General features: G+C 28.2%; 1 protein-coding gene and 2 long non-coding RNA genes across 5 annotated transcripts; 2 read left to right on the top strand and 1 right to left on the bottom strand.

The window, feature by feature from the left end:
- Positions 1-5,731: 5,731 nt before the first annotated feature.
- Positions 5,732-8,867, bottom strand: LOC109607459 (uncharacterized). Of its 2 annotated transcripts, none has more exons than XR_002192190.2 (5): positions 8,648-8,867; positions 8,514-8,595; positions 8,377-8,447; positions 6,415-6,600; positions 5,732-5,975 (listed from the first exon to the last, which is right to left on the bottom strand). It is a non-coding gene; the product is annotated as an uncharacterized LOC109607459 (long non-coding RNA). The 2 variants fall into 2 exon arrangements; XR_007548003.1 differs by having other exon boundaries at positions 5,734-5,975; positions 8,377-8,460.
- A 2,938-nt stretch (positions 8,868-11,805) lies between these two features.
- On the top strand, positions 11,806-12,796 carry LOC126265583 (E3 ubiquitin-protein ligase SIAH1A-like). The gene is made up of 2 exons (XM_049967468.1): positions 11,806-12,397; positions 12,762-12,796. The coding sequence occupies exons 1-2, from the start codon at positions 11,806-11,808 to the stop codon at positions 12,794-12,796; spliced, it is 627 nt and encodes a 208-aa protein (XP_049823425.1).
- Positions 12,797-13,411: 615 nt separating this feature from the next.
- On the top strand, positions 13,412-23,118 carry LOC126265517 (uncharacterized). Of its 2 annotated transcripts, XR_007548004.1 has the most exons (5): positions 13,412-13,481; positions 13,533-13,595; positions 18,161-18,358; positions 18,563-18,753; positions 18,809-23,118. It is a non-coding gene; the product is annotated as an uncharacterized LOC126265517 (long non-coding RNA). The 2 variants fall into 2 exon arrangements; XR_007548005.1 differs by lacking the exons at positions 13,412-13,481; positions 13,533-13,595 and adding an exon at positions 16,697-16,899.
- The last annotated feature ends 1,897 nt before the right edge of the window (positions 23,119-25,015 follow it).

Raw genomic sequence — 25,015 nt, 5'->3', positions numbered from 1 at the left:
GAGGGCTTTACCCAAATACAGAATTACAGTGTTCAAGTACGTTGCCGGTGGACGAGAGGTGATTTTTAAAGGACAAAGTGAAGGACCAACCCTTAATTTACTACTCCACAAAGGACATTACAACGCGATTGTATCGTTAACCTCTGCGTTTTCCTGCGATTACTACTGCGAAGAATGTAATCTCCCATTCAATACACGCGTCAACCATCGTGGCAGTGGAATTTGTCTGTGCTGTCGTGAATCACCACGGTGCGAGGATGAGGAGAAAATAGAGTGTGCGGATTGTCATCGTCACTTCAGGAGCCGGAAATGTTTGGAATGTGCCGACTAGCGAATGTGTCAAAGGTGCTTTAAAACTGTCGATGGAAAACGTAAGCATGAATGTGGTGAAATTTTTTGTAAGATCTGTAAAAAACGCCATCAGATAACTCACCAGTGTTATATTCAGCCAAACACAAAGGAATCCTGCCTTACTGATTTATTATTCATATTTTACGATTTGGAAACACGACAGGACACCATTTAGACCGACGACAGTGCAGTGCATGAAACCACTATGTGTGTATTTAAAGTGTGTTGTTCCAACTGTTTAGATACGGAAGTGGAATTTTGTGAAAAATGCGGCGTAAGGATCCACGTAATTATCAACAATCCTATTGAAAATTTTATGAACTTTGTGCTGAATCAAAGTAAAATTTTCAAAAGAGTGACTGTGATTGCGCATAACGGGCAAACATACGACCATCAGTTCATCCTGAACTATATTCTCACCAAAACAGACATCAAGCCAAACTTAATTATGCGGAGGAAAAAAATTATTTTGGCTGAGGTGGGAAATGTGCGATTTTTGGACTCGTTGAATTATTTTCCAATGGCTCTGGCAAAGCTACCTAAAGCTTTCGGTCTTGCTGGAAACTTTAAGAAGGGGTATTTTCCACACTTGTTTAATACCCTGGAAAATTAGCAATACGTGGGTCCTTTACCATCTGCTGAATTTTACGGTCCGAATCAAATGAAGCTCGAGGACCGACGTACGTTTTTAAAGTGGCATCAAGAGCATCAGAATGATGTTTTTAATTTCCAGGAGGAAATCGTCGCATATTACAAGTCGGACGTGGAAATACTAATGAGAGCCTGTCTTTCATTTAGGTCGATGCTTCTTAACGAGTGTAAGGTTTGTCCATTCACCGAAGCAACAACAATAGCATCAGTGTGTAATAAGGTGTTTGCTCGAAATTATCTGGAAGCTGACACAATCGCCGTTATTCCCCGTGGTGGTTACCGATTGGCTGATAATCGGTTATCGCTTTACAATGGTTATTGTGGGAGGAGAACGTACGAGGAATCACCATACGCCACGTCGGTACAGGTCGAGAACACGTAGTAGGAGGAGGACTCAAAGTTGACGGATTTAATGAGGAGCAGCGGCAGGTATTCGAGTTTCACGGTTGTTACTTCCACGGATACACCAGCTGTTTCAAATTTCACCGAGACACATCGATTGGAAGAGGTAAAACGGATACCATGCGAAATCGTTACGAGGCCACCACCATTAAAACGGCTCGACTTCGCAACTTAGGATTTGAAGTCATCGAAATGTGGGAATGTAGCTTCCGCACATTATTAAAACAGAGTTGTGAAGTGCGTGATTTTGTCGAAAACCATCCCGTGTTGAAAACATCACCATTGAATCCTCGTGACGGTTTTTATGGAGGACGAACCGGAAACACTGTTACATACTACAAATGTAACGAGGGTGAGCGCATCAAATACATCGATGTATGCTCGTTGTACCCTTTCGTGTGCAAGTACGGCCGATTTCCTCTAGGACACCCCACAATTCATGTAGGATCTGCAGCCCAGGACATTGATTTATCCACCGTAGATGACATGGTGAAATGTAAAATTTTACCACCCACGCAGTTGTACCACCCCGTTCTCCCTGTCAGGATGAAGGGAAAGTTAATGTTCGCCCTTTGCAACAGCTGTGGCGAAAGTTCACAACAACGTGAGTGTTGCCATTCGGAGGAAGAACGGTTGTTCACTGGGACATGGGTAATTGCAGAAGTTCTTAAAGCATTGGAAAAAGGCTACAGGATTGTGGAAGTGTTTGAAGTGTGGACATACGAAACGCGTCAATACAACCATGCGGCGGGTCAGCTGGGTTTATTCACAAAAATGATGAATAAATTCATCAAAATTAAACAGGAAGCCTCCGGCTGGTCCGCGAATTGCGTAAACGATGTAGTGAAACAGCAACAATATCTGGTGTTCAGGCCCGCCTGAAGTTGTACGAATATCTAGAGATGTTGGATACTCGTGTTTTATACAACAATACTGATTCCGTCATCTATGTGACAAACAACAGTTCTTCAGATCCTCCAACTGGAAAATTCATTAGGGATATAACCGATAAGCTGGAGACATACGGTATCGGTTCCAGTGCGCAGCACAAAGTTTAAAAGAGAGTTAAGAAATTGCTTAGCTCCCAATAGAGAGGTTTTGAAGGAATTAGAAAAAAAAGGCTACATTCGAAAACCAATGTGAAGAAGAACCAAGTGAGGAAGACATTTTGCCCATTAAGAGAAGACGAGTTAGGCGACTCATGTCTGACAGCGAGGATGAGTGTTGAAAAATAAATAATTTTACAAAAGTTTTCTTGTTTTTGTTGGAAAACAGTCGTTTAGTTTAGTTTTTGTTTCATTTTTTTATCAATCCTTATATGAACTCTTCAATTCAATAAAAATAATTCATAATTTATCTTGTCTTTTGTATTTATTGGTCTCTATATAACGTGGTACGAATATTGTACTCAGTGTTGATTTATCCTTCAAACCGACAATTTGTATTTTGTCTTCATCAAATAAACAGAACACAAATCAGGTTAAGAAAAGCAGCTATAACGAAACTATACCCACTACTATGCAAAAACAGTAAAACGGAGCACTCAGTCAAGCTTCAAATCATTAAAACTGTTTTTTTCCTCTCCTACGCAGAGAACCCCAAGATCAATGGCGTAAACTGTTGTAACGAGTCTTTCAAAAAGACTTCTTGTCCCAGGCTCTGAGAATAAAGTATGTAAGTTGAATAGAGCTGTATATGGCTTAAAGCAATCATCCAGAGCATGGAACAAAAAACCTGACGAGGTCCTCTTAGATCTTAAGTTTAAAAAGTCAGAAAATGAACGGTGTGTTTATATCCAAAGGGAAAATAATCATTTGACCATTATATGTGGCTCATTTTCTGATTTTTTCAAATGATCCAGATAACATCAGGAATGAAGACGCTCAAGAGTCCAAAATAGATGAAGTCGATAAATCTAAATGTTTTCATCGAAAATATCATCGTTGATGATGGACATTACTTCTTGGTGGAAGCTCCTGACAGAACTGCAGAAACCTTATCTGTTTATCCTAGTCCTTTTTTTGTTTATAAGTTTAAAATGGCTATAGATGGAGGGCATATGAAATATCTACCGAATTGGCGGAGGAATTTATCACCACGAAGTGATTATATACAAAAATAACTTTGTGACTCCGAGAATCAACTGATTCACACTCAAAACAACAAAATATGTGGATGAGGACGAAAAGAAAACTCCGCTGCCAATTTGGTACCTCAGAAGATCTATTTCCATCATACCTCCACGAATTTATATGGAGAAACAAATAAAAATCTCAATGTTTATGAGCATTTTAAATTATATCAGGGAAAATTTTATATTTTATATTTATATTTTATATTTTATATTTTATATTTTATATTTTATATTTTATATTTTATATTTTATATTTTATATTTTATATTTTATATTTTATATTTTATATTTTATATTTTATATTTTATATTTTATATTTTATATTTTATATTTTATATTTTATATTTTATATTTTATATTTTATATTTTATATTTTATATTTTATATTTTATATTTTATATTTTATATTTTATATTTTATATTTTATATTTTATATTTTATATTTTATATTTTATATTTTATATTTTATATTTTATATTTTATATTTTATATTTTATATTTTATATTTTATATTTTATATTTTATATTTTATATTTTATATTTTATATTTTATATTTTATATTTTATATTTTATATTTTATATTTTATATTTTATATTTTATATTTTATATTTTATATTTTATATTTTATATTTTATATTTTATATTTTATATTTTATATTTTATATTTTATATTTTATATTTTATATTTTATATTTTATATTTTATATTTTATATTTTATATTTTATATTTTATATTTTATATTTTATATTTTATATTTTATATTTTATATTTTATATTTTATATTTTATATTTTATATTTTATATTTTATATTTTATATTTTATATTTTATATTTTATATTTTATATTTTATATTTTATATTTTATATTTTATATTTTATTTTTTATATAATTGAAAAACATCCTTCAAGAAAGAGGTAAAAGTGGTGGAAAATGTCACAAATGCAACAAGCCAGGGCACTTTATAAAAGACTGTTCAATAATAAAAAGAGAAAACCAAAACAAGGGTCAAGAATCCAACAAGAATAACCACCAGGAAAAATATTATTGGTTTGGAAAAACGTTCAGCGAATGTGGTCACAGTGGAAATAAAAATCATCCTGAAGACAGCTGCTACGGGAAAAAAAAGAAGAAACCACAAAACAAGAAATCTGTGTATTTACTCGAAGTAGAAAAGGAATGTTTTAAAACTGGACAACTTGACAGTAAGTTTGTGGTGAACAGTGGCTGCACCAGTCATCTAACATACGAAGAGGATTTGTTGGTGAATAAAACCAGAACACTACCACAGAATATAAAAGACTCCAACATCCTATTATGCTCTAAACTCAACGTTCAGGTTTATGATGGGTATTCCACTGCAAGTCAAACATGTTATCAACATTTTTCCCATCCAAAAGTTAATTTTGATAAAGAGAATATATTTTTATATATGTTTTATTATGGTTAATACGTGAAATTATGTTTTTGAATATGTTCTATATCCAAAATTACAATAATAAATCCTGTGAGTTTTGATTTTCTTGACAAATTTATAATTTTTCTAAAATTAAAGAAAATATATCAATTCAAATCTCTGATAACGGAAAACTTACGGAATAAGATTAAAATGGAATCTTCAAAAAACTTTGAAAATTGTGCAATTATTCACAAGAAAACTAAATAAGAATAAAATATTCAGTCATTTATGCCGAATTTTGACAAACGGACAAACTCAACAGTTTACCATCCCAAGTATATTTGTTGAATTAGGTAAATGTGATGTTTCAACCAATCCACAAAAAGTAATCTAATTATAAAAGTGAACCTCAGAAATATCCAACGAAATGAAAAAGCAACCATTGGCCAACTCAAATTAATGAATCAACATCAGTCTGCAGGTTTAACATTAAATGAACATTTTAAGACAAACGTCCAAGTTGTAAAAGAACCAATAAAAAATATAGAAAAAGAACATTCTTTCAACAACCTCAAAGAAATTGTCAAATTTATCAACACTAATTTTTTAAATGCAGTAGGTTATAAACCTTAATAAGACAATTATCAATTGTAATTCGATGTACACAAATTTAATAAGCAAAATTCGCAATTTCAGTTGTCTGAGTGTAGAAGGCTGTGATGTGATGTCTTCTTAGTATTTTATCTCCTTGTCTTTTGATCAATTCAATCGATTTTTACCAAAAAAACACCTAAAATTTTATATAGAATAGAATATGTATAGAAACTTCTATACATATAAATAAACAATGCCCAAAGATGTTGGTAAGAAAGTGAGAGGAAAATTTATCTTTGGGTACAAGATATTCGGTCTACATATGGTTTAGAAATGTCCAAAAGAATTAAAATAAAGCATCTGTTTTGTTGTAACTACTTCAACAGATCTCACATTTGAATTGGCAAATCTGGACGCCTTTATTGAATATAATTTCGAAGTACCTAAAACATAAATTAGATTAGGCCAGTTAGTCCAGTAAAAATCAAAATACAAACTAAATTTTATCACATAGATAGTTATAATCAATATTATTTAGTTATACATCCTTTCAAAGACGACAAAGTTAAATAAATTAATTAAAAAAATGTCATATATACAAAGAAATCGTGTATTATCATAATAGTATAATTAAGTGTTTATAAATATAATTTAACATATTAGAAACCAATTCATTTATAATTTCTTTTTTGATCCTTATATTATTTCAAAATTCATCAATTATCTCATTCCAAATAATATCTTTCAATGAGTAAAAAGGACTTTTGACAAATTTTGGCGATGAAGATATAGTTCTGGTCAGAAATATCCAAAAAAATATTTAATTACTAATTTTCACATAAATAAGAGTTTTTATGAATTAAACATTTTGTATATTCTTACCTTCCTTAGTTCTGTTAATGATTTATATCCATATCGAGATACGATTGTTTTGAATTTCTTCTTTCTTCTTTCATTCTTTTATGTTATGTTATATATATTATGTGTTGTTTCCTTACTTCTTTACAGACTGTCCACTCTTCATTAAAATTGAGTCTTAGATCTTCCATTTTAAATATCGTCATCATTCTGTATAAACAAAAATAAATGTTAATACTTCAATAGTTTACAATTGTAACAATACTGTAACAATTAAGCATTTCACTATTTTTAACAACAGTTTGTCTATTATGTATAAAATAATAATAGTAACAAACTCTAGGTAATGCATGGCTTAATATTTCTATTTCAGCAACAAAAAATATATTTATAAAAAAATGTGTATGCTTCTGCATAGAGTAGTAAATAAAATATTATTGATTCTGTATGTCGTATTTAAAATATTTAAAGAATAAAATGAGAAAATCTGCTTTATTCTACTAAAACAATTCAGTCAATTCCAAACTTGTAGAATTATTTATATAATTGTGTAATATTGTAAATTATCTTAAATCTATAAATAAAATATTTTAATAAAAAATATTAAAATTAGACAAAAATTTTCTAATAAGATAAAAAATGTAAAAAATATTAAATTTATTTTAATTAAGTTTATTTAAATTTTTATAATTATAAGAAAAGCATCTAAAAAAGTGCTCCAAAAACTTTTTATATATAATTTTATAATAAATTATCATAAAGCTATAAATAAATAAGATAAAAAATTATTTAAAATATTAAATTTATTTTAATTAAGTTTATTTAAATTTTTATAAATATAAAAAAAGTATCTAAAAAAGTGTTTATAAAAATATTGAGGTGAATACTTTAATGAAATATGAAGTCTTTGTTGCAAAATTGTAGAATTATTTATATATAAAATTAAATATATATATATATATATATATATATATATATATATATATATATATATATATATATATATATATATATATATATATATATATATATATATATATATATATATATATATATATATATATTAATTCTGTAAATAAAACATTTTAATAAAAAATTGAGATTAGTTTATAGATTTCACAAGAAATGGTATAAAAATAAAATTAATTAAATTATTAAACTTAATTTTATGATCTTTTGTCTCTACTTAAATTTTTATAAATAAATATGTAGAAAGGCATCTAAAAATATTTAGGTGAATAATGAATAATGAAGTTTTTACTCAAAAATTGTAGAATTATTTATATAACATATAATTTTATAAAAAATTATCTTACATGTGTAAATATATATTCATAAACAATGGATATATACCTCTCTCAATTTACGTAAGAGACATTATGATACAGATGATAAGAGATTAAAAGTGAGAAATTATTTTAGTTAATCTAGTTTCGAATTTTTGGATTTATAGATTCACTTTTAATATTGATTACTTTGATCCTTCTAGCATTGCACATCTAAATCTTCACCAAACAGTAATTTCAGTTTCCATTAAACATTCTCTCATGAACAATATAAATAAGTATTTAAATAAATACTTCAATAATTAACAGAAAATGACATAAGAAACAACTTAATTCTGAACAACAATTCTCACATAATAATTTAAAATTAGTGAACAAAAATTATGGCACAATATCATAAATAAATTGGTAAAAACTATTAGATGTCTAAAAACACTGCTCTCATCTATGTCTCCAGAAATCTATGCATGAGAAAAACAATCGTATTGTTTCTAAATAAACAATAATAATAATAATAAAATGGTTAAAAAGATTATATGATAGAAATTCAACACAAATTTAACAAAAATGTGCTATGAAAGACATGAAAGATTCAAAATTAAAGAGAAAACTTGACATTTAAACAAATAGAACAAAAACAGATATTATTACAATGGGAAAATTTTTAAACAAGAAATATAATAAATATAAATTTTCATACCCAGATTTTATTACTCTTCTCGATGGTTTATCAGTTCAACAGTTGAAACCAAAGAACAAATTGTACTACTCCTTCAAAGAAAACCTACAAATATAATTTCATCATCTTAACAACATTGACATTATTTATACTAATACCAGTATAAAGAGCTGCTGCATCCAACCCAATTAATACCAACAGACCCTATGGCAAAACTATTCAAACCTAATGATTTAGGGCCTAAAACATTCAAATTATTTATTAATTCTTCGCCTAATTTATTGAAACTTACCCATGAGTGTTTCATTAGATTTTTTAGATCATTCATTACATCTGCTCGACAATTTACTCCAATAAGTGTAGCACTAATTTTATTTACCGTTTATTAATACTATTTTATAAAACAAAACTAAAAAATGATAACCTTTACTGAGAAATGGCGCGCAAATTGTTGAATGGCGAATTTCGTTTGGCATTGTCGCCAACCTTATTTATTTTTCATAGAAAACCTATTTTTTATTTATTTTTTAATACACTAACTTAAGAAAAATACACTACACATTGTATTTATTTATTAAAAAATATTTAATTAATGTTGTAGGTCTAGTGAATTCTTAGTAGTTCATCTGTATGTAGTTCTAATAACATTCAATCACACAATTAATTGTGTGCCATATATTAATTTAAATTATCAAAGTTTAATGTGATTTCATTTATATTTAAGGTAAAGCACATCTCTTAAATATAAGTAAGAAAAATTTCTCATAGATTTGAAACTGAAAGGATTATAAAATTATTATTAATAATATAGTGATATAATGTTTTACATTAGAATTTTAGTTTCTAAGTTAAATTATGTTCAAAATACAATATATTTTATAATCAATCAAGTTTTGTTAAATCTGTTGATTGGAGCTTTACTTATATATTATAACATACTTAATAAACTGCACAATTATATAAAATAAGTTTAGCTAATTAGCTAATGGGATGTTTATAATATTAATTTTAATGTATTCTTTTGGTTATATTGAAGTTAAAAATGCTTCATTCTTTATATTTGATCGAGTGGCAACAAGTAATGATTTAATTATACTTTGTTTGTAATTATTTTCCACTACAAAAAAAAACCTAACAATAAATGTGTGAAATGTTTGTTTAATAATATTACATCTAATTATTTCAATTTCTCACAGATTTGAAACTGAATGGATTATAAAATTATTATTAATAACATAGTGATACATTATTTTACATTACAATTTTAGTTCCTAAGTTAAATTATGTTCAAAATACAATATATTTTATAAACAAATCAAATTTTGTTAAATCTGTTGATTGGAGCTTTACTTATATAACATACTTAATAAACTACACAATTATAACATATAAAACAAGTTTAGCTAATTAGCTAATAGGATGTTTATAATATTAATCTTAATGTATTCTTTCGATTATATTGAAGTTAAAAATGCTTCATTCTTTATATTTGAATGAGTGGCAACAAGGAATGATTTAATTATACTTCGTTTAAGTGTGAAAACTTATTTAATTTGTCTTGTAAATAATAAAAAGAATTATTTGAAGTACCTAAAAAAATATTAATTAATCTGGATTTCCTTAAAATTAAAAGGATATGTAAATACAGTAACTTTAGAGGATTGTCGTTAATATACTTTGTTTTTGGTTACAGTCAGAAGTATCCCATTACATGGTTGTTCTATAGATTTTAAAAGTAACTTAATTATTTAATTAATTTACTTAATACGAATATATAATATTCGTAACCTTGCCATATCTCACTTTTATTTATATAGATAGCTTTGAGATGTATTAATCCTGTAGTTCAGATGTCTGTTATTTAAATAACTCGAGAAAGTTAAATATCAATGCTGATAATTCACAATGCTCTTTCAAATGTGATAAAGCTGGTCTAGACACTAGCATAAATCGATTTCCGGTATGTATTTGTATGCCCTTTCCCTTATACAAACACACGGCTTTATTGCCGACTAAGTTTATTTAAGGAGATTGTGTTACAGCTGTTAACAGATCAAAATGTAAAATATTATTATTAACCTAGCATAAAATAGTTATAAGCATTTATTGATATTTAATAAAATTTCTTAAAAAAATTATATTTCGTTAATGACAATTGATAATAAATGTTGATATGTCTTTGATCCCACATATCTAAATACCCACCAACAGGAATTTTAGTTACAATTTTAATAAAAAATAAAATTATCAAGAAACAAATTAGTATAAAAAAGCAACATTAAAGGACCTTACACCAGGAACTATCACTAATAGTTAAACAATGATCTAAACAGTAAAAAAAATTACTATTACTAATTAATTAAGAAAATATTTTAATAAAACAATGTTTTATATTTCTGGTAAAATTTCTTATTTTACTTAGAAATATCATTAGAATAAGGTTTAAAATTGTTGATTTTTACCTAATTGATTTTAACATATTAACTCATATTTAATGAAACATAATAAATAAAATAAATATAAAATAATAAAAATAAAGGGATATGAAAAAATTATTTATTATTACAAAGATTTAAAGTAAGTTGTTATTGAGTAAGAGTTACTAATGAATAAAATTTATTATGTTCTATGTATACTACAAATTTGTATTAAAAAAAATTATCTGACCTAAATTTGTAGGGCAATCTGTTCCTTCTGGAATTTGATATCGTTCCTGTTTAGGAAAATATACCTACATTTTTATTTATTAACGAGAAATTAATTGGATTCAAGGACCTCTGGTACATTCGGCAATGCAAGGTATTGCTTAACCATCGAAATGGTCTTCTCTGTAGGGGATCAGTGACTAAATTGGAGTTAGGTTATTATCAAGGTAATCCCTCAGCTTCAACTTCTTCTCAACATGGACCTCCAGCAAACAGACTCTCCTATTTTGTTATACACTTCTTAGCGTTTTCTACATTGTCTTGAGACACAAATGCTGTCTAGTCTTAGTTAACAATTTAATGCCCTCCAAATAATTGTGAGAAAGTCACTTCTTAATTTGTTACTAATGTCTTTGACACGTTTAAGGATTGTGCACAAGCGGTATGATTGATGACAACATAACATATTTCTTCCCAGACAATATAATAGTTGTAATCAAATCAAATGGCTTTAGTAAAGGAACATAATCTTTTTGTCAGTATTTCCTAAAATCTCCCTTAGTTCAGAAGCTACTTTTGGTAGTATTTTAGTTTTAACGATAGGTAGTAAATATTTGATGAGATTCATTGTATGAAGCCATGAAACAGGTCACAATAAATAGAATTATTACCGAAGGGTTAACAAAATCCAGAATTAAATGAGATAAATAGGTAAACGTTGACAAATTTGTATATATTAAAGGGAAACAGTATCTGCGACCCAAACGATCAGTCAAAGGAAACATATAAGATATAACTAATCACCATGTCCCAAATTAATTACGATCTGATCTGCGAATTCGAATGCTCCATCTGCTTCAACTACATGCAGCCCCCAATGAACATGTGTCCTAATGGCCACTTATATTGCTGCTCATGTTTCAACAAGATCGACCGATGTCCCATGTGCAGAGGTTGCAAGCAGGGAGCTCGTAATTTGCGTCTGGAGCGACTGTTCGAAAAGTTGTTCTTCCCATGTAAGTATGCGGAGTCGGGATGTACGTTTGAGAGTTTGGGTTCGGTGGTAAAGATGCACGAGGTTGAATGCGTAAGGAAGCAGTTTCCTTGTCCTATTGCTCTTATGTATGAGTGCACGTGGCATGGTTCGCTCTTGCAACTGGAACAACATGCGAGGGACGACCATCGCTTGTTGGATGACTTAACAAGGAGTTACTGGGTACCTATTTTAATTCCAGAGCGTTGCTGGAGAGATATCATCAAATTCGACGAGGCGTTGTTCTTGTTGACGTTCTGTGGAGATGTGGATGTGCTGTATGTAGGAGTGTATGTTTTGACATCTGCCTCAGACAAAACGTACAATTATGAGTTCACATTCAATGGGAACGACAGACAGACGAGTGTGGCTGGGATTTGTTCCAGCTTCAATGAGTTTGCAATACATAAAATTGATATCGATAATCGCATGTCGTTTCCACTTAATGTGCTCAAAAAATTAAAAAATAATGGAAAACTTTTTTATCGTATTAATATTACAAATAAAATGAATTTAATCTAAGTTATATCTAATATATTTTATTATTACCAAACATAATTAATTAGGATTTATTAGACCAAGCGTGCCACATAGAGTTAATACAAACATAGATAAGGCAACGTGTATCTTATACTAATCATCTAATGTCGATATAATAACTGATAAAGTCAGCAAATTTTGTTAGATGTATTCCCCTTTTTGGATAGGTACCATGTCGTTTGTTCCAGATGTGTTTTTCTTTGGGTATGATCCAGACATATAGAGTGACCTAACACTCTACAAGTACAGTTCCTTGTAAAAGAATGAGTATTTTTAGAGAAGCCGATGTAATAACATTTATCTATATTCAGTACCAGACACAAATCAGTGCCACAGGAATCCTTGATACTATTGTATATTATGACATCATCAGCATAGGCCAGTGCAGGACAATTTAACTTAGACAACACGTCATAAATAAAGAGGTTGAAAAGAAGAGGACCAAGGATGGATCTTTGTGGTACTCCAGAACATATCACTTTAAGGAAAGAAAGACATAGTTTTTTCCTCCTTTGAGGTAAGATTCAAAGTATAATGATATGAGGTGAAGTACAGAATCAGCATAAATGTAATCCATCTGAATTCGTCTGTCAAGGGCTTCACAAATGCATTGACAATATAATTGGGAGTATTTAGTTCCAAATTATTGAATGAATATAGTTCCACCGCTTTGAAAGATTAGATTTCATATGTTACCCGGTTTTTTGTACGTTGGCCCTGCATGCTCTAGAAATTAAAGGCTAAGGCTAGAAAATTCAGTATAAAAGAATTACTTAGTACCCCTCTTGCATTATATTGACGCACTACTTAGGCAACCCAGAATACTGATTTATTCAATCATAACCTCCATGTGTCAATAACGGCTTACTGTTATGTCATTCCATCTGATAATATTCTTGTTATAACAGGTTAGTAACTTCTTTATCTTTTTTCAAAAACTTATTTTCATTATGTTGCAGGCATATCTGAAATGGATGAGCATGAAAACGATAAAAACATGATGAAAAACTGTACACCCACACGTAAGTCAGTGTTTAAACAATTATGTTCGTAGCAAAGATTAAATATATACGTTTAAGGAGAAAATATATTTAATCTTTGATCGTAGATAAGTTTTCCTTTGGGCTTATATATTTTATCTTTTTTGTGCAAATTATTTGTCACTTTTGGCTAATTATGTTTTTTAATACCTCTTTCGTTGTTTATTCTATAATTCAAATTAGGTCTAAATAATTACATTTAAATGAAATGGTTATTAGAAAAAAGATTAATTATTTGACATTATTTTTACAATGTTGCAAAACTTATTGCTGTATTTAATTCATGTATAAATAATAATAATAATTCTTTATTACACAACAGACAAACATCAACTTACAGTACATAAATTAAAAGGAAACATTTAAAAACAGTATTATCATAAATAATTATTATCACTTATCAATTACCAAAAGAAATAAAAAATATTTAAATAAAACTTTATAATAAATAAAACTATTAAGACCTTGATTAGTAAGTTGTCGTAGTTATTTCTACAAAATAAAAGCATTTTTAAAATATAAGGAACTAAAGTATTATTAGCATTTAATATTTCTTTAATAATCGAGAGATGCAAATACCACTAAAAAGGGAACACACAACTAATTGGTGAATTTGCTGAAGAGTTTATTCAAGATCTGTGACAATAAATTGTTTTTAAAATTTAGATCTTCCAGCAACCATACTGGGCAGTCAATTAGATAATTTGTGTAAAAATATCAAATAAATGTATATTCTACTCTTATAAAGAGGTGTATGGTTAAATTCAGTTAGTAAAACTTGGTAACCCTGAATTGGATATTAATAATAAACACTTTAGAAATTGAATTTTGAACAGTTCAAATTCTTAATTGTTATGTGGACTGGATAAATTGATAGATCACTCTGTTTGATTATTCCATTGTTTCACATATGATTGTCTTTCAATGTTAGGGAGACTCATATGCTATAAATTTTATCTAAAATAAAACACAATTCATTGCATATTCAAGTTACAATAGATAAGAATATATTTATCATACCGATAACAATTGTTACTTTATTTTTACATTCAATAAAAAATCTTTTTAATGCTTTATTTACACATAATAAATATATAAAATGTTAATAATAATTGAAATTATTAAATAAATAAATTTATTTCATACTATAATATTTTAGACTGAAAATATAAACCATTTTAAAATGTATAAATTATTTTCAAGAGAAAATGAAAATTATTAAAATTTTCTTCATCATTGGACGTGTTCTAACTGCTCCCAAATTTTAATTACCCATTTTAAAGACAATTTTCATAAAGTTTTATGTACAGTAAAATTACATAGTTTGGATGATAAATTTTTTTATGTTTAAAAACACCTAAAGGTACGATAAAATCAATGCTAACATAATCTATAATTATACTTACTAAATTATCGGTACAAAGTTTTTTAAAATAACAATTTAGTAAAAAACAATTCAATTAGAAATGTCTAAAATTTGATATAATAAAGTTGGTATAGACAAATCGATATTTATTTATGTAATAAACAGCTCTTATTAGTGGAATGAAAATGGCAAAATTTTAATTTAAACTATTAATTTATATATTTTCAACAAGAAAATAATTTAGTGAACTTCTTATTGCTTTTATAAATAGTAAATTCATAAAAGTATTGTTGTGTTATTATTATTAATTAATAATTAATGTTTTCTTCCAAATTGTGTAAAGGATGTGAAAAGCTGAATAGTTTTAAAAATATGCAATCCAATCTACTCTACTGTACATTTATGGATAAAGTTGGACATTGAATTGTAAGAATGTATTTTAAGATAATAGGTATCACATTTAAACACAATTGGACCAAATGTTACGGAAATATGAAAAAAATTTAAAATCCAAATTTAAGAGGCTGAAGAAATATAAAAATTGATAATAATAATGATAATGAAAACAGATTTATTCAGATTTTCTTCATTATGGAAGGTGTTCTAACTACTCCCAAATTTTGTACATCTTGTATTATTATATAAATAACTTAACACATTTTTTATCGTTATTATCAAATCTTGAGCTAGAGCAGTATAAAAATGTATATGATATTTAAATATTTGCAAGCTATATGCTATTTATAAAATCGAGACATATTTATTACTTTAGTATTATTTTAGTAAAAAGTTTTACTGTGCTTTTTTGCTATATTTTCACACAATGTAAGGAGATAAAGTAAAGAAAATGCAACAAAACAAAAGTAGCTGTACATGGACAAAGCAAACATTTTACCTGGATTTTTGCTTGGGCCTTTTGTCGGTTGTGGGACTGTAAAGCTGAGGGTAATCTACTCTAAATAGTAAATAATATAATAATAGTAATAATAAAATTATCTGTTTTTTCCAAAAATCAAATTAACATATCAGATTGGATAAAATATTTTAATATTTCTGAAGGTGTTTAAGTAAATAAAACAATTTAGATCCAGATCTTGAGATGGAAACCCAATTTTGAGTTCAGAAAAAGGACAAAAGTGTTTAAATCAATTGAATTAGTTAAATGTTACTAGAAACACACAAATTTATAATCAAATATTTAATTATTCAATTGAATTAGTTGAAAATTACCGTAAAAACATAAATTTATTAGTAAATTATTTAATTTTAAGTTTCAAATATTACCAAAATTTATAATTAATTGAGAAAAAATAATCATTAATTGTCTAATAATGAATTGACAAACAATAGTGTAATAATAATAATACTAATAATTAAAAAAAAATTTTATATTTTCCAAAAATCATATTAACATATCAGATTGATATATTTTTTAATATTTCTGACCGATATAATAACAATATAAATAAAATAAAAAACAAAAATGTTTAAATCAATTGAATTAGTTAAAGATTAGTGCAAAACACATATTTATAAATTTAATTTTGTAAATTGAGTTTAATTTCCAACCGTCCCAACTGACAACCGTGTGGTGTGGGACGCAAGTTCAATTCTCATTGGCTGAAAGCAGACGGTTGGGCACAGACGGTCTGTGACGGACCGCTTTATCCCCCTTTATCTTTATGTTCAGCGCATGGCTTTATATCTTCTCTTAGTAAGGGACCCTTACTCGAGGCCATTTTCATTATTTCTGATGCAGTTTAGAAGGAAGGTTGTCCAAAGTAATCGTAGACTTACAAGGAGCAAGACCATTAGTGTAATGTACCTTTAGTTTGTCAATGTGAGTCAATGTGTAAAAACCACGTGGTCCAACATGTGCCATCTTAAATTAATAAATTGATTTGATCAATAAATTCAAAGGTTAGTAGGTAATATTATTACATTACTATTCAATTTATAGTAAAAACTTTTAACAGTTCATATCTAATACCTGTGTAAAATATTATTTAGCTATTTTAGCGTTAGTTATCGTAAGTTCTTTGCTGTTAATTTCTTATTCTTGGATTATATTTTGATAATTGCTTTTATTATAATGAAACTGAAATAAATCACTGTTAAGGGGGTATTACTACATATGTAAGTGATGTATTTATTTTACTACATAAGAATTGTTTAAAAATTTGTATAATCAATATTACTCAAAATTAATAATGAATAAACCAATGTTACAAAGATTGGCTGAAATTGAATTGTTTTAGAATTTTTAAATAGAGTTTCCTATTTTATTTTTTAAATATTTTGTAGTTTTTCAATTCATATAACACTCTTTTCGATCAGAGATATTGATAAATAAGCTTAATATTTTTAATAATATTTGTCCCTAATTGTTAATACAATCTTCATATTATAAGAAAAGGTATTCAACAATGAGTCTTAAGTATTAAGTTTAGAGACAATAATAAAAATAATTATATTTAATCAAAATGTAAAATTTCCATTAATTTTGAGTAAATATAATTATTAATAACAACAGTAATCAACAAGAAGTATTAGTAAATATTTAGTTTGATAATATTATTTCGCCAAATTTGGATGACCCCCGGTTTAAATTTATATTACCCACCTTTTTTTGCTGATATATATTATAATAATAAATTTTATGTGATATAATACTTAACAAATGTTTCTTTTTTGTAAAATTTATGTTAATTATTTAATATTTAGAGCCCTAAGCTACAAATTTTAAAAATTGGTTGGTTATAAAGGGTAGAACAAAGGAAAATTTTATAGCCACATTAAACCTTCGATTGGCAGATGCAACCCCCAAATTTTTGAGTGAGCAAAAGGGACTTCATTGGTACATCATTTAAAAGGAGTATTTCTTCAAAAATATTTTTAATTTCAAATATGTCGCAAAAATGACATTGAAAATGAAATAAATAACAATTGTCTGATTTCATTTGTAATCTAAAATTTTTTTATAAACTTGCCCAGTGGTAAAATAATGAATTTATTTTATTTGGATGTTCTATATTATCTATTGTAATATACATAACTTTGTTTATTATAATATAGTACTGATAATTTTTTTTAAACCACCTATTTTGTCGTGTTTTTTAAAAATATGAACAGTACTAATAAATATGTTAAGAATTTATTAATTTTTTATTTTTGTTTTTAGGGTAAGGTAAAGACGATATTTAAAATGGAAATCCTTCTAAGTCTACCATTTTATAACTCAATTATAATGAAGAGAGGATCATTATCAAAAAATAAGGAGACAGCACGGATTGAATCCAAGATCACATAGAATATCATTCAGAACAATTTGAAAAGAATCGTGGCTTCTTCATTATGGATATGAACCGTACTAACAAAGGTAAGAATATTTCTTATCTTTTATTATGTATATATGAATGTATAAAATTTCATATTTAATGTGGATCATTTTTACAAAATAAGATATTTTAAAAAAAGTTATACGAAGAAAAAATAAAATATAAAATATAAAATATGAAATAAAGTATAAAATATAAAATATACAATAAATATTCTAATATGTCTAATCTAACCTATGTTTCAGGTGATTCGAAAACGTATCCAATAAAGATGTGAGTTGTCAACTCGGAGTCGAGGACCTATGAAGAATATATATCCAGTTTTTAACAGAAAAATTGCTTCTTTTTCTAGGGTTGGTTGCTGCAAGCCGCAATTTAATAATAATAGACATGTCAATGAAAAAAGATGTTGGAAAACTTTTAATTCTTTTAAGAGGTAAAATTTTCTTTTCTTGATGATGATTCGTAATATTTAATATTAAACGTTGTAGGTTCCTTTTGACATAAGAGAGAAAACTTCCACAAACTGTAATTGACCAATGGACATATTAAGAAGTCTCTTTAAACAACATCACACCACAGGATACCACATCAAATCACATTACCATCACATTCACATGAGATTCAGATCATAAGCATCTTTATATTTTAGTCTACGTTTAGAGATACGAAATTATGATTTCATAATTGTCTTATGAAGGTTTATACCTGCTGCACTGAAAACATTGGTGCTGATAAGTTTGACAATTATGTTGTCTTTAAATAGATAATATGTACATCTAAAAGTTTATATTGTTCAATAGTTTAAACTTGTAACATTATTGTGGTTTACGACAGATGTTCATAGATTTGTTATAGTTAAAAATCAATTTGTTGATAACTGAAATGTTTTCTCTTATGGGAACGAGTGATTATCTAAGGGAGGAATGTATTTTCCGAATTTTTCTCTGATTCACCTCAACAATTGTTTCCTTCAGTCATCCAGTTGATTTGGATTAGATAATAGAACTGAGTTTGAGCTTTAATATCTTCATGATTGTCTTCCTAGTTGTTAATAACTGTTCCCCTATTTACAGGGTCGATTATTTTGAAACAATTTGGAGAATCTTGAGTATTCTCACGTTGCTCATTGTTATATACACATCACCACTTTCGTGACAAATATTTTTTATCGTTATCTATAAAACAATACTCATCCAAATAAGAGAAGGGTGTTCCAGAATGAAGATATACTTCATTTTTCAGTCTATATTTCCAGAAGTACTATGGAAGCTATGTTCAGAATATTCTTATATGCTGTTCCTCCTATGGTGAATATCAGTACTAATCTCTTGACTTTCTCTTTTTGTGTTTCAAGTGATTGGTCCGTAACCGATTGAACTTCCACTTATGTATAACTCAATTGGACTGGATCAAAAATTATCAAAAGCGACTCGTTAGTTAAGACTGTTACCATTTTTAATCCGATATCTTCGTGGGAGGATTTCCACTATATATCGTCTATATAAATAATCACAAGTTCACTTAAAGTTTTGGTGATTCGAGAATCAAATGCAACTGTTAAATACTGGTATTGATAATAAGGTGCAACTAAAGACTATTAAATATGGGTGGACCAGCGTTTGTCGTCTTTTGGTGTGAAGATTTAGGTCAGTCGTCGTTATTACCACAAAAATTTATCTGAATTCTAATCATATAATCCCCGAATAGGTGATTTTCGATAACCAAGAAGATGCTTGACCCTTCAAATCTATCAGGAAACAACCTCCTGTCGGCATTATCCGTAATGCATATATCAGTCGTCAAAATCCAAGCTTGTGTAATTGCACTTTCCCCAACCAGATTAAATTTTGTCGTAGTAATCTAAGTTGGGCGTGGCTTCAGAGCTTGTAGTAGAGCCATGCAGTTTCTGTTTTGCTGTTTAATGCAGCTTTCCTCCTTTCCTACATATGTTCAGAAGCTGCAAAACCTAGAATTCCAAAAATACTATTATATAAGGTGCTTGAATAAGTTCTCGCTGTTATTTTTGTGAAAATCAATGCTTTATTTACGCAATGTGGTGCACAACACGTCACTCAAAGTACAGCCCATCACAAGACACTACTTTTTCCCATCTTTCTGGCAGCAAATGAATGCCTTGTCGAATTCATTCCTAATGCTTTCAAACGTTTGGAAACTGTTGAGTCATCCACTCCTAATGATTTTCCAAATTTTAGTTTAAGTAATGCCAAATATTTTGCCCAAATTTATCTTTCTTGTGAAATCTGCTAAATTACTTCTCACATTAGTGGATTTTTTAATAGCAGTCATTAATGGTGTATTTCCATTTTTATCTTCATCAATTCCACTTATTTTACCTTTATCCAGAGATGATTTAAGTACATAAGTAGTGCCAAATATTTTGCCCTCGTTTATTTTTCTTAAAAATACACACCGTGTTCGATTAAATCATAGCCACCTTCAACTGTCTTCTATCCTTATTCCGTATATATATAGGAAGGAGAAATTGTTGTTAAAGCTATATTTCCGCTCTTAAGAAGTCTATTTAAACTTAAATGATGTCAAATATTTCGTCCTAATTTATTTTTTTTTTGTGAATACTTTTATCACTTTTAACAAATCCACCAGTGTCAATAATACTTCGAGAATATCAGGTTGTATTTGTTAAATAGTATGCACATAAAAATTCAGCATATGTTTTATGTACAAATCGAGGGTTATTGTAATTATCAAACCCAGTTTTTCCGAAATTTAAATGCTTTCTTAAAGAAATAAAATGTCAATTTAATTGTTATTTATGAGAAAGTCGTTTATGTGAGGGAACAGATCAACGACGTGTACTATCTTCAAAGGTACCCTCAGGAGGGATTTTTTAAATGTCTTAATTTTCATAAGACAATTAGCAAAACATAATGGAGTAAAATACAAACCATTACAATTTCCACAAGCGATGGTACTTTGTGTTCTTCTTGAGTTTTCGTATAATAAACGAATACTTTATTAAATTATATATTAGCCGTTCTGGTCCAACACCTTTTGCCATCTTTCTGGTAAAAATAAAATTTTTGGTCTTTGCTGATCGAGGTGGTTTTTGACCTCATTTGAGGTGAACGTTTTACCGTCTCAAAAAATCTTTGAGTGACCGGAACATTATTAGTTCTGGCCCTTTCTGTTGAAATCTATCATTTGGTCCAGCTGATGACAGTAGACGTCCGAATTAATCGTTGTTTTATCCGGTAAAAACTCAAAAAAACGATTCCTTTAAAATCCCACCAAACAGTTACTTCATCATCTGTTTTACTGTTTCTACATAGTAATAGATATAGTTTTCCTATGGCCACTTTTGTCTTCTTCCAGAGTTCCTCGGTGTTCCTCTTCCTGGTCAGCTTAGAGTCCAGTTGGATTCCTAAATATTTGGCCTCGTTGGCCCATTCTACCTTATTTCCTTCGATGATTACGCTGTCTGGGGTTGGTGATCTTCTTTTTTGTGTTTATTTGGATTTTCCATTTGCGACACCATTTGAGTGTGTCTTTCATGGCTGTCTGTAGGAGTCTTTGGATACTTCCTGTGTTCCTGTGGCTTGTTAGAAGTGCAGTGTCGTCGGCGTATTGAGCTATAATTTTGTTAGGTTGTCGTTGTATCCGTATGTTTTCATCTTGTGGATGGGGCTCAACTAATGGTTTCCCCGAGGCGAAGCTCCCACTCCAGTTGGATGTTCACTAGTGGTTCCTCCGATTGTTTCGTCTCCTGGTCTGTCAAGGTCATTTCTATGAGGGTTTGTCCATCGTTCAACATGGGTTGACCGACATTTGTTCTTCTGTGGTTTATTCTGCTTTTACTGTATACGTTAATGGGATTTTCAAGTTTGGTACGGACGTCTTGTATGAATCTTCGCTAGTTCAATATTTAATTGTTTTTGCTGTTTAAAAAATAGTGTCATGGCAGATGAACTTCTTTTAAAAAATGTTACATTCCCTTTAATTTTTTTCAGCGTATTTTAAAGAATTCTGAGCAATAAGGTTTAAGGTATGTGCATAACATCCAAAATGCTGTAACTGAAGTTCTTCTTTTATTGCACTCTTAGTATTAGGAGCGTTTTTCCTGAAATAATCATTAAAATTTTAATTTTTAAATTCCAATCTTCAATAATATTTTTAATAAACTTGGCAAGATTGACACTAGTATGTCTTTCACCAAAAACTTCGCATCCTAGTACTGCATGTTTAATTTCTAAGTTACAATGTTATTTAGAAAATGTGCAGTAACTCCCAAAAAATTGTCTGTTGTAGATGATGTCCAACAATCAGTTGTAAGAGTAACTTTATTTACGTTGTTCATTGCTTCTTTAGTTTTATTATACACTTTTTCATATTTAGCCGGAAGTACGGTACTTGTTATTGTTGTTCTGTTAGGTAATCGGGATGATGGATTAAGTATCTGTACAAACAATTGAAATCCATGATCTTCTACCACCGAAAATGGCTGAAAATCATGGTTAAAAAGTAGCATGAGCATATCATCAATTTTATTTTGCGTAGTTCCTTCAACTTTTTTGTTTTGGCCATTACAATATTTGATCACTCTCCCATTTGGTCATCCCCGAAGTAGATGATAGATAAATCCTATCTAATACAACCCTACAAGAAGAAACTAGAAGCTATTTTAAATATAAAAGAAATATTTTTAATATATGCCATCTTCAATTAGGGCCCCGATTTGGGCTACTTAATGCCGTTGTTGCCGTTGTCAAATGTACTGTACACAAAGTATTTTAAAATAAAAATAAAATTGTTCATAGTATTTCTGTTTTGTTTTATTTATTTATGCTTTAACATTTCAAATTGCTCATAGATTCTTATTTGTGATCATTTATGCTTTAATGATCCATATATAATTTAAATTATTCTTTATCTTCTGAATCATAAAATAACCGTATCATCAGTCTTGACATTCTCTTTTAAAACGAACAATGCTAATCAATATTTACACAACAACAAAATTTTAGTAATTGATCAATTTATTTTTTTTACATTTTAACAAGTTGGAAGTTAAGAATTTAAATATCGTGCTTTGTTTACCTTCTAATATCTTTCATGTACTCACTCATTTGAGTTTAATTTACAAATTAGATCACTATTAATTTACAAATACTATAAATAAAAAATTAAAATTATAAAGGCAGGGAGTTGTAGAGTAATACAATCAATTAAACAACACAGTTTCGGTTACAACATACCAAATAAATGGACGGATTTACCATTATTAAATAGTAATAGTCTGGGAGTAAATTTTCTAAGGTATGTAAAAAATTACAATTTATAAATTTCTCTTAAGTAAAATATGAAAAACTAACAATTTAAATACCTTGTATTATAATTTCATATTTTAGTTCTCTATGAATTAACGAATAAATGGGTACATTCTCTATTTTTGAAATAAAGTATAATTAGCTCTTTTAATACATAATTTTATATTCTATGGTATGTGTATGTACAAATAAGAAAAACTAACAATTTTCTTTTAGTTCTTCATGAATTATCAGTTAGGTGGGAGTAGTTCAAACTTTGAACTTTTTACCTGTGGTATTTTTAATACAATAAACGTTAAATCATTAAAATCGTTTTGAGAGGACAGATTAAGTGAAATGCTTTTTCTTAAATTACCAATGATGTACGATTATAAAATTTCTACCTAATATCTTGAATTTAATATACCTAAACTTTCGTAGCTTTTCTTGGGTAGATCATTGAATTTTTAACACATAATATACACATCTTTCACAAATTTCCTTAAAGTCTGAATATATTTATAGATAGATAATAGGAAAATATAAATTAGGGAAAATCTGATAAAACAATAAAAAGTCAGATTTTTTATAAACTCTGCTTCTAAAAAGGAAATGAATGAAGAACATGGTTGAATGAATCAACAGTTTTTTTTTTATTTCTTTCATTTTCAACACCCATATTACATGGTATTTTAAAAATTAAACTTCAATAATTAATATTAATTATTAAATAATTCAATAATTTATATCCGTTAAAGAGTTATTAAAGTTAAGATATTGATCAAACTGGCGCATTCGCCATTTTTTAATAATAATTACCCGATTGTTTCGATTGTTTTCGAAGGTTTTCTTTCGTAATCGAGTCAAACGGCCAAGTGGACAGTTTGATTCGATTGTGCTGAACCATTGTTACTCAAACAATGATTTTGGAATCCTCGATCTTTATATAAAGTTCTTATTAAAGCAGATTCAAATAAAACTAACCAACATATCACAAATAAGTATAAAATATACTTGTAGTATATGTTTTCAATTATTTTACTCTATTCTTTATTAGCCTTCGTGTCTAAAATTGTGGCTTTTGCTACATCAGTACTAGAAGAACTTCTAGAAGAGTTAGTTTTAACTATTTGTTGGAAAGCATTTCGATATTTCATTTGTTATTTTGATTTGAAGATTTAGGATAAGGGAAACAATTTGTGTTATCAAAATATATAATTTATATTTAACAGATGCTATGCAGATTTTGCTATTTTTTAATATTTTATTAAAGAATACCCAAATTATTAATTATTATCTTTAAAATATGAAACGTTTGGCCCTAGATAAATGGTCAAATTAAATATTAATTATTAGAAACTTTTATTACTATATAAAACTTGAAACCGAAAACAACATTTCATTAAAATA

The sequence above is a fragment of the Aethina tumida genome, chromosome 5 (assembly GCF_024364675.1).
Source record: "Aethina tumida isolate Nest 87 chromosome 5, icAetTumi1.1, whole genome shotgun sequence".
Lineage (NCBI taxonomy): Eukaryota > Metazoa > Arthropoda > Insecta > Coleoptera > Nitidulidae > Aethina > Aethina tumida.
This window is presented reverse-complemented; position numbering and strand designations above follow the sequence as displayed.

What these genes read in the sequence shown, in the direction of transcription:
- LOC126265583 (XM_049967468.1), top strand. Translation starts at nt 11,806, where the DNA reads ATGTCCCAAATTAATTACGATCTGATCTGCGAATTCGAATGCTCCATC. An exon ending in TGGGAACGACAGACAGACGA is followed by an intron (nt 12,398 to 12,761) that starts GTGTGGCTGGGA and finishes CGTTTGTTCCAG; the next exon opens with ATGTGTTTTTCTTTGGGTAT.